The sequence below is a fragment of the Peromyscus leucopus genome, chromosome 3 (assembly GCF_004664715.2).
Source record: "Peromyscus leucopus breed LL Stock chromosome 3, UCI_PerLeu_2.1, whole genome shotgun sequence".
NCBI classification, from domain to species: domain Eukaryota; kingdom Metazoa; phylum Chordata; class Mammalia; order Rodentia; family Cricetidae; genus Peromyscus; species Peromyscus leucopus.
The window spans coordinates 154,142,883-154,157,934 of NC_051065.1; the positions used below are offsets into that span (position 1 = coordinate 154,142,883).

A 15,052-nucleotide genomic window follows, 5' to 3' on the forward strand; every position below is an offset into this window, starting at 1 on the left:
TTTAGCTAGAACAAGGTGGTTGAACAACTTCCCCCTGGGAACCCCTTCCTGTGGCAGAGGCTCAGGTGAAGATGTCAGGTACACTAAAGGGCAAGTGGAGACTAGGCCGCCAGATCCGGGCATGTGGCAGCCTTCAGCCTGTGTGCTGCAGATTCCATTTTGGCCCTGAGCATGTCTCTGGCACCACAATGAGATTCAGGCACTGGAGCCAAAACAGCAGGTTCCCCAGGTGCCTAGGTGACAGTCTGTAGGAAACGCAGTGATAAATCTGCTGAGACCTCATGTATTTTGTTGGGCCTCAGGAAATATGCACCTCAAGGTGTGTGTGTGGGGGGGGATAGAGACCAGGCCCTTACTTGGAAGCCTTTTGGACAGTGGTTCTCAATCAGTGGGTCGCAACCCTTTTAAGGGTCAGAAAACCCTTTCATGGGGGTCACCTAAAACCATCAGAAAACACATTTATATTATGATTCATAAGAGTAACACAGTTACAATAGCAACAAAAACAATTTTATGTTTTGGGGTCACCACAACATGAGGAACATATTAAAGGGTCACAGCATTAGAAAGGTTGAAAACCACTGCTTTAGGGAGCGGAGACACCACCCCCCCCCTTGGTCCTTGACCCTTGGTTTCACATGAGACTTTGGCGGACACCCAGAGTACAGCACACATTTCCTCGTTAGAACGATCTGGGAGGTGGTCACTCCGCTCACAGTCATCTTAACCATGATAAAACCAAGGAATAGAGACACCAAGTCACTCCTTGGTCACCAGCCAGCTGGTGACAAACAGATGGTACCAGTCAGGTTGCATTGTGGGAACCAGACTGTCAGTACTCTGTAGACGCTGGGTCTCACTAGGAATTGCCCAGTCCCTGCAGACCTGCCAGGAGGAGTCCACAGGAGAGGGAAGCTGGGGGAGGCCACAGGGACCCACCACATTCTTCATGAACTTTGGCTGGGAGGGGTTAGAGTTCCTGGATCACTGGGAGATGCAGGTAGAGCGTACTAAGGAGGCTGCCGGGGCAAGAGCCGGAGACGGAGGCTGAAGCCTGGTGAGACTTTCTAGAAGTCCAGCTTTTCAGGTTGGAGGTCTGCTGCCTATGCCCTGATTTTCTTCCCAGGGCGTACTCGGGTACCCTGGCCTTACAGAGCCTCCCCATGTCCTTGTCCATCTGCTTGTGTACACCCCCGTGGCCAAAAGAGCTGGTCCCATTGGGCAGGTCTCTTCTATCTGTCTGTTGTTCCTGGGACTTCCCGAAGAGCCAGTCCAGAGGGTTGTCAGTGCCAGGAGAGGGCAGTGTGGGCTGTGGGCTGCTGAAGCAAGGAGAACTGTCTTCTAGAGACTCGGCCTGGCGCCTCTTCTCTCTGGTCCAGGCTGGCCGGTAGGGTCTGTGGGGTCGGCTCTGGACTATGACCTTGTCCAGCACTGAGGTTGGCTGTGCCAGCTGACAGATAGACCTAACATAGTCATCCAGGCTGGGAGAGGTTGGGGGCTCCTGCCCAGGTGCCCCATGTGGTAACTCCTCTGAAGTTTCCCGAATCGTTGGCAAGTGGGGCACGGGCAGCCGAAGCCGGGACCTCATTGCTGCAAACAAAGCAAAACCAAGCTGTTGGCCAAGAGAAAATAGTGGCCTACCATGCCATCCTGACACCCTCCTACTTCCTTCCCGTCACTGTAGAAGCTACACAGGACTCGGGTACCCAGAAAGCAATAAGAAACCTGTGGATCTGAGACCAGGGCTCATCCCCCAGCTCTTCCTTTCTGATATCAAAGCCCTCATGCTAAGATTTCATTGCTAGTGTAGTGTAGATAATTGGGGCCGGAGAGATGGCTCTGCAATTAAGGGTACTTATTCTTGCAGAGGACCCGAGTTCAATTCTTAGCACACACATACATGGTGGCTCAAACCATCTATAAATACAGTGCCTAGGGATCCAACAGGCGTGTATGTAGTACACATATTTTCATGTAGGCAAAACACTCATACATATAAAGTACAATAAATTAGTTAAAAAATTTAAAACAAAGAATGAACAAATAAGAGAACTGAGGGTGCTAATTGGGGTCTGAGGACACCCAGGTTTTAAACCCATCTCAGTCACTTAATGAGCTGCACACCTTTGACAATGTCACCTCTACTTACCCATCTGAAAAACAGGGTTATTAACAGCCCACTGGCAGGGATATTATGGGAAATGCATGAAATCATAGCTTTGACATCACAGCTCTTGAGTTCTTTGTAAGCATGAAAGCCTTGGGCAAACACCATATTATCTTAGCCATCAGTGGCACCCACCACCCTGGTCTCTATCCAGGAGCCAGGCAGGCTGTAAGAGCTCAGGGTGAGAAATGCCCTCAGATACAAACTAGCGTCAAACCAGAGGACAGTCGCTCCTCTTACCTGTGGGTCAGCAGACAGGGCGGCGGGGAGTCTTGATGAGTAAAGGTTGTCTAATCCAAAGGAAGCACCCAGAGGTGCGCAGTCACAGCCGCGTCGCCAGCTCCCGAACAATCAGGGCGATGTGCCGTGGATTCTCCTCCTGTGCTGTCTGGCAAACCCAGACACCCACTGCTGCTTTTAAATGTTTCCTCCAGTCGTCAATCACTGTCAGGAAAGCTCAAAATAGCAGCGCTTAGGAAGGTTCTCAGAGGAAAACAGGGTGGAGGGCGGGGCTTGGCCCAGCTGCCAGCCTGGCATTTGTGTGTGTGCCTGTGGGAAGCAGGGAAATGTTTACACTGCAGGGTGAGGGGTGGGGCAGCCGCCTGGCCTTGGCTTAGAGACAGTTTCACTATAGGTAGAGACCAAAGCCAGATTAGAGGGTGCTGGGAGAGCCTGAAGGCACCACGGGACCCTCACAGGGAGCCCAGAGGTCTGCCAGCCCTGTCTGGTGCAGCACAGTATTTTTTACTGTGTGTTACACCAGCTCCTATGATCCTGTGACATGCTGGCCTTCTTCTAATTTTTGCTGAGTGCTGGGGCCAGCACTTGTGACCTTGATGACACATACGCCTTGCAGGGCTCTAGCCTGGAGTCTTCCTGGGTCTGCTGCAAGGTGTGGGACACCTCCTTACACAAGCACTAGGGCAGCCTGGGGATCTGGCCTGTTCTAGAAACATCTCAGATGGGACACTTTCGAGGGGAAATTTGCTTACGCATTGTTTACCAGATGTGTGGTGGTACTACTGTGTGCCAGTGACTGCTCAAGGTATAGCAAATGATGTGGACAGATCTGGATCCATGGAGCTTGTTTCCCAGGCAGAGAGAGAAACAAGTCACTGATGGGCAGTTGCAGGGACCCAGCACTCACCATGGTTGCAAAAAAAAAAGAAGTGCAGTAGGGTTATGGGGCAGGACCAAAAGCTGTTATTGTAGGTGGGGTTGTCAGAAATATCTTCTCTAAGGGGTGACATTGGTGCAGATATCTGAAAACCATGGGGCAGTACATGCAAAGGCCCTGGGATGATAATGTGCTCAGCATACTCAGGGCACAACGGGAGCCTGTGTGCATGGTCCAGGTGAGCCGGTCAGAAGATACCAAGACAATGGCAGGGCACTGTGGGTTCAAATAAAGGGCTGCAGTGCGGCTTCTGCCAGCTGCCATGCTCAGGCTAATGACGGTGGCTGTGGGGAACTAAGGGACTCCAGGGGTGTCACCAACACAGCAGCCGCTGAAGGCAAGGTGAGCAACCCTGGGAAAGTTCTCAGTAAGAAGCCGGCTGTGCATTTCTCAGGCCTCAGCACCTCTGCTCACCTGGAACACATCTGTCTCCTGCCCTCAGGAGCGGGAAGAAGGGGAGCCACAGAGGGGACAGGGACTGATCAGGTCTGATATGTGAGGGCTGGACAGACCCTAGACTCTGGCAGCAAGGGGAACTGCTGGTCCCTTGTCCATGTATCCTAGGTGTGGCATTAATGCCACAGGTAAAGGCGTTGGACACTGGAGCTACTGAACAGCGCTTAAGTCAGGTGGCAGTTCCCAGCTCACACCTGAAGGACTCCATAGGACTTGTGTCTGTTTCTCTGGCTCTCAGAATTTCTTAGCAGCTGGCTGATGAGTTGAGAGGTTGGACTAAAGAGGAAAGCGCTTACTGCCCAGAAGGCTTGCCTCATGTGTGAGTTCAGGCTCTCTTGGTTGGCCACACCACAGGAGCAGCAGACCCCGCCTGTGTGCTGGATCCTGGCAGCTCTGGCCCGGCCTCAACTTTCTTTTGATTTCATTAGAGACCCTTGTCAGCAGCTGGCTGATTGCACTCTTCCGCCCTGGCCTCTCTCTCCAGGGTGTCTTCTTATCTCAGGCAGCTCCTAGCTTTCACAGTCCTCAGGCTGTCATATTGCCTCTTCCATTTGCTGAGGCTAGACTTGCTGTTAGGACACCTATTCACTCCATCTCACCCCCATTCACTACCATCCAGGGCCCAGTGCATTTTCCAGGGGACCCCTCCACCCCCCTCAGTGCTCCTCCTGCATTCACTGTAAGCCACTCATACTGAAGCCATGGCTTTTTCATCCCTCCCGTCTCTGAGCCTTGGGTGGGACTAAGGGTGATGAGTGTCCATGAAAGAGCTGTGTGCTGAGAATTTCCAAGTATGCTTTTCTTACTCTCCCTAGAGACACTTTAAACTGTAGATTGATGCCAGCCTTTTATTTATGGGAGTTGAGTTTCACATCTGAGCCTGTTTTTGATCATTACTTTTTTTGCCTGATTTTTAAGGCATTTTTTATATTTATTTATTTTATTCTATGTGTGTGAGTGATTTTCCCTGCATGTGTACCATATGCATGCAGTGCCCACAGAGGTCAGAGGAGGGAATTGAATCCCCTGGAACTGGAATTACAGATATTTGCAAACCAACACCCAGGTGCTGGGAATCAAACCTGGGTTCGCTTCAATCACAGGAAGTATTCTTAACTGCTGAGCCATCTCCAGCCCTTTGCCTGTCTGTTAAGGCAAACACTGCATATCAGAAAGCTGTGTGTGTTTTTGATAGCCTTAGACTGTTGTTTCTGTGGGCAGTGAGGTGTTTGAAACTGGACGTGACTGTTAAGGGACCCTGAGACCCACACTGAAGGTACAGCTGATGTACGAATGAGTTTTCATGGCGTGGCTGTCCTCACGGGGACTTTCCATGACAATGAAGAGAGAAGCAGAATGTGGGGGAGGGAAACTGCATGCTTTCACTTAAGTGTTGTGTGGAATCCAAAATCAATCAAGCTCACAGAAGCAGAAAGAAGGATGGCTGTCAAGAATGGTGAAGGTAGGGAAGTGGGGATTTTTGTAGATGAGTGAAAGCTTGCAGTTCAAGCTGCAGGAGTCTGAGAGGTCCACAGGGCAGCGCCGTGCCCATTGCAACCAACTCTGCACTGTGCATGTACGCATTCATTAGGTGTGTGAGTCTTCAGCCCTCACTTAGTGGGCCAATCACGCCCTTCACCACTGTGCTGAGAATCACTCTTTGATGGACCCTCTGTAACAGAGGAGAAAACTAATCCCAGGCCTTGCTTAGGACTCAGGTTCCATGGGTCAGGAAGCCCGACTGCACCCTGAACCCTTAATCAGGACCCACACCATCACCATCATCCTTTGTGTTCACAAGCATCTTCAGAGTGCATGTGTGCCATCATGAATCATAGTTACCAGGCATCCCTGTTGACTTCGAAATCCAAGACAGGAACCATGTTGCAAATAGATACGGAAAGAGGTTAATTATGGTTTAAGTGGTAACTAGATCCAGAACACCACTGAATAAATACCCAAAAGAAAGGAGAGAATAAGAGAAAAGAGGTAGGGGGAGAATAGGGGCATGGGGGACTCTTACGTTAAATGTTCTTAGCAGGAAACATACAAGTAAAGTAATAAAATACTGGGTGAGATGGCTTTGAGAGGTTGAAGCCTCTGTAGAGGTGCTGGAGATTTCTGGTAGGTCACTGGCAGTTCAGTTTCTCATGGAGTAGCTTGTACAGAGAGCCTGGAATAGTCCCATGAAGACAGAGGCAGGATATATGACAGAGACAATCAACCAGGGACATAAGGGGTTTGAGCCAGAGACAGGTGGGGTGCCTGTGGAGCGGAATACTGTGAATGAGGGTTGGGGAGCAGTCGTTTCATTTGCAGACCTAAGGAAGTCAAAGCAGGCCTGGGTCTGTCTCAGTATGAAAACTATTGCAGAAATACTGGCCACGGGAATGTCCCAGAAGTGTTAAGCAAACCAGCACCCACCACCAGCAAAAAAAGGTGGGGTGGCTGGAGGTGAGCTCAGTCCAGGACAGCTGGTGCTGCCCTGTCTGGATGTGTGGAGAGAAGAACAAGGCAAGGCACACGGAGGGAACCTGGTGACTGAGGGATTCTCTGTCCAGTAGAACCTGGTGACTGAGGGATTCTCTGTCCCGGTACAGTTTGAGCCAAGGAGCCTCGCCCAGCACAAGTGGCCAGGCCATGCTTCCCCAGGCCATGCTTCCTCCCGGCAGTGTGGACGTGCCTGCCAGACACTTACAGTGTCCTGGGGGACTCCTGACTCAGCAGCTCCGTGCTGGCTCCGTCTCTGCCCATGGCCGGGCCTGGGCTCAGAAGCGGAAAGAACACCTCCTGCTTCCTCCTGCGGGTCCCTGCCCTCATGCATTGAAGCACGTGCGCGCTGCTCGCTCTTCCCTGGAGGAGAAGTGTAATTGGGGCTTGGAACCTGCTGTTTCTGAGGGGTCAGAGGGAGGAAGAACAGCAGCCTTTAGGGAAGCTGCTGTTCGTGAAGAGACTGACCCTTGTGGGCCCCACAGGAAGAAGGGGCTCTGATCATCGAAGGACTCCTCAATATCGCCTGGGGACTCAGACGACCCATCCGGCTCCAGATGCAGGATGATCGGGAGCGAGTGCACCTGCCGTCTGCCTCATGGATGCCTGAACGGCCCAGCTACCTCCAGTGAGTGCCTGGCAGGTGGGGCAAAGCCAGGGGCCTCCATGACACCCATTATCATGAGCACCACAGGGGTTATATGTGAAGTATCCCCTGCCTTGGGGTAGATGCCCTACTGCTGTGTGGAGCTTAGGCATGGGAGTAAATCAATCTCCCTCTCATATTCGGTGGCTACCTCGGTCCTTTCTAACCTTGCCCACCTCAACTTGCAGTCCTACTTAGGGTGCCCTCCCTGTTTAGGTTATGTGACCGTTCTCCCTCCTCCAGAATAGTCATGCTTCCAACACCTGTTTTACGGCACTAGAGCCTGAACCCAGGGCGAAGCACTATACCAATGGGCTATGTCCTCAGCCCACTGGGATCTATCTCCTCAGGGGAAAGGTTAGGCATTCACACAAATTTATCTTCCCGCTCGCTACTACTGTTTTACATCAGTGACAGATTCTGTTTGGATAATCTTACCAAAATTTAAGTTCAGGTTTATTTTACCACCAGGAGGAAGGCAGTCTGTGTTTTGCTTCTTCGTGTAATGGCTTTTCAGAGGCAAACATTTAGAATTTGGTTCCTGTCAGATATGCAGGTAAGATAGGCATGGTGACACAGGTTTGCCTGAGATTACAGCACTTGGAAAACTGAGGCAGGAAGATTATGAGTTTGAACCCAGGCTCTGCTACATACTAAGATACTACTTTAAAAAATCATAAATGAAGGAGCTGGAGAGACGGCTCAGTAGTGATGAGCACTTATTGCTCTTGCAGAGGACCTGGGTTCAGTTTCCAGCGTCCATGTGGTGGTTCAGAGCTGCCCATAACTCCAGTCCCAGGGAATCCAGTGTCCTCTTCTGGCCTCTGGGGGCTCCTGCAACACGTGGTGCACACAAACTCCCATAGCCAAATACACATGCACATTAAATAAATAAATAGATCTTAAAAGATAATACATGCAGATGAAATGAATACTCTGAGAACATGGAGCATGCTGACATTCCAGCTCTTATAACCAGGTGTCCTTGGTCACTGCTACAAAATTTTGAGCCACATAGACTTAAAGCATAAGGGTTCCTTGGAATGGCTGCAAGTGTGACCCATGCTTCCCCTCACCACCTCAAGGCAAAAGCAGTCCCATCAGCAACCCCAGCCACAGCCCCAGTTGTCCAAACTACTCTTTTCTCATTCTTTCCACTTCCTCTGTACTGAATGCTACCCACCTCCCATTACACCTGTGCCTGCCCTAGCTTGATGCTACCTTCTTTGACTTGGGGTGAGAATCATTCCTGCCAAGAGGCCTGGAGATTCGATCCCCAGGGTTAACCTTGCCTGATTCCTTAGACTCACAACACCTTCAACAAACCCAGCAAGCTCATAATGGCACACAGCTGTGCAGGCACTAACCTGGCTAAGCCTGCATCCCAAGAATACATGGGCACAGGCTTTGCACATGGTCTGTGACACAGCCCAGAACAACCACTCTTTCCAAGGGCCAGGCTCCCAGTCCTTCCAATAGATGCTGTGAGGAGTTCTCTCTTATACTGATACACTCCACTCAACCTCTGCTGCTCCACACTTGTGGCCTGCCTGTAAAAGCAGTGGGGCTCTTCTCTGTCCACAGCCACTTGAGAACTACGCTTCTCTCTTTTCAGAAAGGAGGCTTCACCCCAGGACAGCAAGGTCACCACGGAGGAGCCTAGAGCTCAGCCTGCAAACAAGGCTGAGGTTTCCAGGGATAGCTCAGGTAAGCCACGCCCAGAAGACCCTAGCCTGTCTCAGGGGGTGCATGCAGTCTTGGAAGAACAGCCATGTGGAAGAATTGCTGTCTCATGAGAGACCCTTGCTAAGCATCTGTCAGCAGGAAATAGGTGTGGCACACTCTTACTCATTCCTTTTATGGAAAAGGTAGCAGAGGCTTGTAGAAATGTCACCTTGTGTCGTGGGCCTGAGTCTCCTGCAAAGAGCTGCGATATAAAAAGGAAGGGGCCCAATGGTGGATGCTGTTCCCCTTTGTCCCAAGCCTCTAGGACCTCATCTTCACACTCTAAGATCAGTGATCATGCATCTGTGGTCTCTGTCCCCTTTCCTTGGCACCTAGTGAAAGACTTGTCCCTGATGGAGTGCTCAGAGGACAAGGCTAGAGTGACCACATACCTCAGTGGGTACCATAAGATGCACAGTGGCACTGACAGAAGCCCAGCGTCCAACCAAGGATCAGCATTACCAGGACAATGCACTACAGTGTGATGTGACTACAGGGTTCCAGGGAGCCACAAAACCCAACAGACAGTGTCACTGCTGGAGCCACGACACTCGCTGTCACCACCCTCCACCCTCCCACCTTCTCGTCTATTTCTTTCTGCAGGACCCGTAGAGGAGGATGAGGAGGTCCCACAGCTTATGCGGACCAAGAGTGATGCCAGCTGTATAATCCAGAGGAGGCCCAAGTCCCGGGCCCCCCATGAAGCCCAGAAGATACGACGGCACCGCTTCTCCATCAATGGGCACTTTTATAACCACAAGGTGATGTCTCCATCTGATCTTTCCTGGGCCCTGAGGCAGAGAGAACAGGAATTATTTCCCAGCACAGAAAAGCAGCCCCCATAACATTGGGCATTAGTCCCAACCCGCCAATAGCCTTCAAGATAACCGCTGGTGGCCTGTGCTGAAAGCTCAAGAAGGTGACTAGCTGTAGCCACAACAGCACAGCATTGCTATCCACAGCCAGGGCCTCCCCCACACAGCCACTGCCTGACTCCTTTAAGTTGTATGGACTTGGGGCAAGAAAGTCCTAAGCAGACAATAACGCCAAGTTTATTTTACTTATTTGTTTGTTTGTTTGTTTATGTTTTTTGAGACAGGGTTTCTCTGTGTAGCTTTGCGCTTTTCCTGGATCTCACTCTGTAGCCCAGACTGGCCTCAAACTCACAGAGATCCGCCTGCCTCTGCCTCCCGAGAGCTGGGATTAAAGGCGTGCACCACCACCGCCCAGCCAGCCAAGTTTATTTTTAATGAGCCCATCCTTGTAAGGCTTCCACTCGGGGGTCACTTGAACATTCCACGGGAACATCACGTACCCAGCAGCCCCTCTCCCTGGGTAATTAAGCTGGCTTGCTGAGGTGTGCCCAGAGCCTGCGTGTCTCTTCCCAGAGAACCTGGGGATCTCCGAGTTCCCAGCAGGTCACCTTTTGTGCAAGTATGTGTTGTACTGACCTTAGGAAAAGATCACCTTCCCCTAATTACATCATCCCATTAACACATGAGCTATAAAAGGAGAAGTTGATTGTTACTAAAAATGGAATTCATGGCCGGCCGGCCGGGTGAGGCCCCGCCTGGAGTGTTCTGTGACAGGCCGTATCCTGCAATGCTGGGGATGAGGAGGGAAACTTCCAGTTGAAGCAGCTGCGCTTCTCAAAGGGTGACTCACAGGAAGGACACATAGACTGCGGAGAGAGTCTTTAACCAAAACAAAAGCACAGTTTTTCACTTCCTTTTACCTCTATACACAATTCATGTTCTTAGAAATTGGGGTACAGATTCCTTAAGCCACAGATGACAATGAAAATTACTAATTCCCAGCCTTGATTTTCTGAGGTACTTGTCCCAGACTGTATTTCTGAGGACTGTGTGCTAGTACTTCACGCTAGCATTTTCCCAGGTTGTTATGACTAACAACACAATTTTATCCCCAGACCTATCAAATCATAGGTATTCTCACTGCTTTGCCATGGCTACATGGATTCAGATGTGGTCCACTGGGATAAGAAAGTAGTCCAAGGACCTTTGTTTCTACTTGGTTGGTTGGTTTCATGTCCAAGACAGGCTTTGCGCAGAACAAACACAGCCTTGTTGACAAGACTGTTTTTCTCCTTGAAGCAGCTGAATGAACTTTCCATGTTTCTTAGGCACTAAAGCAGTGGTTCTCAACCTGTGGGTCGTGACCCTTTGAGGGGCATCAGATGAACCTTTCACAGGTGTTGCCTAAGACCATCAGAAAACACAGATATTTGTGCTACGATTCATAAGAGTAGCAGAGTTACAGTTATGAAGGAGCAACAAAAATAATGTTATGGTTGGGGATCACCACCACATGAACTGTATTAAAGGGTCGCAGCATTAGGAAGGTTGAGAACCACTGCTCTAAGGGCCTGTTTCGTGTACAATCTGTAACCTGGAATGCTTCTGGGTTTCATCTAGACTTAGCAGGCCCACTGCAGGGGAGTCAGTTTGGCTGGGAGGCACCAGCATGAACGGGGTAGGTAGCACATAAGCTTTCAAGCATTGCAGAATCCTTCATCATGGCACTGTTCTTTCCAGATGGGTGAGCTTGACTGGGTATTTAACCTCCAACCCTAGATATCCTTTCTCAGAAAACAGCTACAGTTGTAGGTACTTCAGAGGGCCATTGTGAGAATTAGAGTGTAGGTAAGATGCTTCCAAGTTCAGGGCATGGCTGTAGTGCTTATAAGGCTTCCCAAGGCTCAGACGGTGTCCTGGTTCATTTCCTACACAGAAGCCCTTGACTTGCTGTCAGGTTGTGTCCTGATAAGCTCATCATAAGTGGAAAGCATGAAGTGAAAGTGTATCTAGCTCCCAAGTCACAGTATATAGTCCCAAGCCAGCTGTGTACCTGGTTCAAGGCCACACAGGGAGACCTTTCCTAAGAATAAATTTAAAATTAAAAAAAAAAAATGCTGGGGATGTACTTCATTGTGGTAGAGTACCTCTAAGTGCTTGGCCCTGGGTTCAATTTCCAGGACCACAAAAGAATAAAAGTTACCTGCTTAGCATGGTGATACCCACTTGTAATCCTGGTCTTCAGGAGGCTAAGGCAAGAAGGTCTTGGGTTCCAAGCTAGCCTGGCCTGTATGGTCAGAACCTGTCTCAAAAAGTATGTACGGATGCTTACATAAAGAACTGTAAAGAGAACCACGTGGCTTGAGTACGGGGTGCTTGTGGTGGGGTCTTGGCATCATCTGTGCCAGGAGTGAGAGTTGATGATCGGAGGCATTATTCAGGCCATGGGAAGGAAGCCTTTGCACATTTTATAAAAGGGGATTCTGCTATTGTACTACACAGGTTACAGGCCTGGCATTCTTCTCCAAAGGTAGTTTCTGAATCAGCAGGTCTCTTTTAGAAGGAGAGATGTAGGAGGACCAAGGTGGGACTGCAGGAAGCTGGGCCAGGCCACGCTTTGTTATTTGGAATATTTTAAAAGGTGGTTCCATGGGCAGCAGTGTTTGGAAGAGGCTAGAAGGTGAGAGGGAGGAGCCTACAGGTAAGCTGCACAGTGTGACGGAGGCCTCTGCTTGGACAGCACTCGGGGAAGAGTGGGTAGATTTGGAAGTGTTCAGCCTAAGTTCACAGATGTTTGTGGTGCTGATGGAGCCAGCACGAAGAGTGAAGGAGAGCCCCATGTCTTGCCCCAGTGAATTACTTCCGGGATGGTTTCCAAGAGCCAGAGTACTGTGATGGATAGATGTGTAGAGTGTTAAGCATCTTCCTCAGAGTGCTCTAAGGACACATACTGTAACTGCTCCCTTGAGTGTCCCCGGATCTAGGGCAGGGACGGGTGTTCTGAGAAGCAGTCCCCCATTGCTTGGGTCTTCTCAGAACTTTAACATTAGCCTGTGTCTCTTCTGGGCCTGCCCTGAGCTATCCATCTGTTCTACACAGACCTCCGTGTTCACTCCTGCCTATGGGTCCGTGACCAATGTCCGGGTCAACAGCACCATGACCACCCAGCAGGTGCTTACCCTGCTGCTAAACAAGTTCCGGGTGAGTGCGACCATAAGGGAGCGGCCTTGCTAAGAAGCAGGAAGTGCTGTGATGAGTGGTGGGAGGATGGGGATTGCTTCGATTGGCTCCTTGGCTCTTGAGGGAAAATCTAGCAAGATTTCCTCTGATGAGCCAGTGTCCCTGGGATTTTAGGCAAGGAAGGGTATGGGGCGGTCTGTTTCCTTTCATTAAAAATGTTGTGGTCTGATTTCTTGTGCCTGCCTGTGCAGGTAGAAGATGGCCCCAGTGAGTTCGCACTCTACATTGTCCATGAGTCTGGGGGTAAGTGCTGGCTTCTGGTGTTCATTTGGCAAACTTGCCATCTTCTTGCCACACCATCCTCTCCACCATCAAACTTGGCTCCTTTCTGAGACTCCCTCGAAAACAGTGTAGATGAACCCTCCCAGGGCTCTTCCCATTAGTGAACCCTCATGTAGCTCAGTTAGGAAGGTAGGGTCTGGCTGCAACCTAGATCAGCTCATGTGGAACCTCTGGGCCCCTCTGCAGTCCGTGGGCAGAGCTTCCTGCATCCCCAAGTCTGTGTCTACTCTGCCCCTCCTCTTTGAGCTGAGCCTTTATTAAGTGATGCTATAGGACAGGACAATTATCTTCCCTCTACTCACGCTCATTGGCTGGGCCTACGAAGTACACGAACCAAATGCAGGTTTCCAGGAGGAACACAAACTAGTTTGTTAATGGGTCATCGCACATAACCATGGAAGAGATGGATTACTCAAAGGAGTGCCCAGAACTCTTTTGCCATAGCAAGGAAATCAGCTTTTAGAGAATGAGAAGATGGCGAGGAGGGGGGGAGGGGCCTTGAGCCAGCATGGTGACAAGGGGGAGGCCAAGTGTCTGGGGCTGAGATGGTGAAGACAGTTTTTAGCAGCATTCACTGTGTGGATTTCTCTGTCACTGCCTCTGGGCTAACAGGGGTCTAGAGTTGTGTCTGGTGGTTAACTTCTGTCCTTGGTTGGAAGGAGATGAGAGGCCTCAACAGATTTATGTCTTGTCAGACAAGTGAGGAAAGGCATCTGTTTCTTCTCACTTGCCTTAGCCAGGCGTAATCCTGAGTCCAGGGAGCTGACCAAGGGTAGTCAGTTCTGCCCTTCAGCGAGATCACACGTCTCCCAAGATGCAGACCCATGGAGGTCTGAGAAAGAGTCCCTGAACATCTGCTTTTTATCATGCCCTTGTCCTGGTAAAATAAACAAACAAGGCCATGGGTGATCCGAACATCCCATTAATTTTGTAAAATGCCCTCTGTTTCAGAGCAGACAAAATTAAAAGACTCTGAGTACCCGCTGATATCCAGAATCCTGCATGGACCTTGTGAGAAAATTGTCAAGATCTTCTTGATGGAAGCCGACTTGAGCGAGGAAGTGCCCCATGATGTGAGTGGGGCTGAAGCTGAAAGCCTGCTCCGTGGGGAGGGACTGGGGGGCAAAGAGGGGGACTCCTCAGGGCTCTGAAGGAGCTCTTGGCCAGAGTCCTCCCAGGCAGTGTATCTTAGGTCCCCACAGCTGACCTGTCAGCTTAGAGAACCGAAGGACTGGGGCCCTAGGAGACCCCAGCCCTGCCCTTTTCCTCATAACTAAAACCCTTTCCTTCAGTGTAGCATGCTTTTGTTGTTATCACGTTAAAGACCCACAGAAGGGCTCCTTAACTGGGGCCAACTCAGGGCCGCTAAGTCTCAATGGTCAAACTATAAGCATATATCCAGACCCTAAACAAAAGGGCCTATGGAGTATGGGTCCCCAAGAAGACCTTGTGGCTGTCTCCCCCAGCTTCCCAGGGCTGGTCCAGCTTCATTCCATTGTTAAACACAATGATATTCCCACTCCCCACCCATGCCAAGAACACTCCGTGTGACAATGGCACAGGCCTGAATGCTTTTCCTAATATTCAGCTCAGCATTTCCTCCAATGGACGGTCGCTGCCTTTGAGATAAGAGCAGATCCCATTCTCCCACCACGCCGAGCAGAGCAATGTGAGCAGTAGGGTGGGAAGGGAGGCAGCCCCTGTGCACACAGGGCTCCGGCCTGGAAGGCTATGGAAGTCACCAGGAGAAGAAAACACATCTTAGACTGCTCAGCTAAAGCAAGTTTTAATGTTCTTGGATTTTCTAGGTGGCCCAGTACATTAAGTTTGAAATGCCGGTGCTGGACAGTTTTGTTGAAAAATTAAAAGAAGAGGAGGAAAGAGAAATAATCAAACTGACCATGAAGTAAGCAGCTCTTCATCAGCCGGACATGGTCCTGGCCATTAGAGGACGTCTGCAGGGCATACCTCTGTCCAAGCAGGCAGGTTTCTCCCTTCTGTGGACACCAAGTGCAGTGGGGAGACCTGCTGACCATGGTGCCCAGCACTGTCTC

The 15,052-nt window shown here is 50.4% G+C and overlaps 2 protein-coding genes across 4 annotated transcripts in view; one reads left to right on the plus strand and one right to left on the minus strand.

Moving 5' to 3' along the window:
* Positions 1–15,052, plus strand: part of Rassf4 (Ras association domain family member 4) — a 38,179-nt gene that overhangs the window by 20,643 nt on the left and 2,484 nt on the right. For all 3 annotated transcript variants that reach the window (XR_005091189.1, XM_028864044.2, XM_028864043.2), the window contains exons 4-10: positions 6,776–6,918; positions 8,552–8,643; positions 9,265–9,422; positions 12,576–12,677; positions 12,908–12,959; positions 13,950–14,071; positions 14,807–14,904. Coding sequence is in view for 2 of the 3 variants with exons in the window: in XM_028864044.2 (XP_028719877.1) it covers positions 6,776–6,918; positions 8,552–8,643; positions 9,265–9,422; positions 12,576–12,677; positions 12,908–12,959; positions 13,950–14,071; positions 14,807–14,904 (767 nt within the window). In the remaining variant the exon portion in view is untranslated. The remainder of the gene's footprint in view (positions 1–6,775; positions 6,919–8,551; positions 8,644–9,264; positions 9,423–12,575; positions 12,678–12,907; positions 12,960–13,949; positions 14,072–14,806; positions 14,905–15,052) is intronic.
* Depp1 (DEPP1 autophagy regulator) lies at positions 523–2,665 on the minus strand. The gene is made up of 2 exons (XM_028864046.2): positions 2,408–2,665; positions 523–1,590 (listed from the first exon to the last, which is right to left on the minus strand). The coding sequence occupies exon 2, from the start codon at positions 1,586–1,588 to the stop codon at positions 971–973; it is 618 nt and encodes a 205-aa protein (XP_028719879.1). The 5' UTR covers positions 1,589–1,590; positions 2,408–2,665; the 3' UTR covers positions 523–970.

Bases quoted from the DNA above. Each gene is read 5' to 3' on its own strand.
- Depp1 (XM_028864046.2), bottom strand. From the start codon at position 1,588: ATGAGGTCCCGGCTTCGGCTGCCCGTGCCCCACTTGCCAACGATTCGG.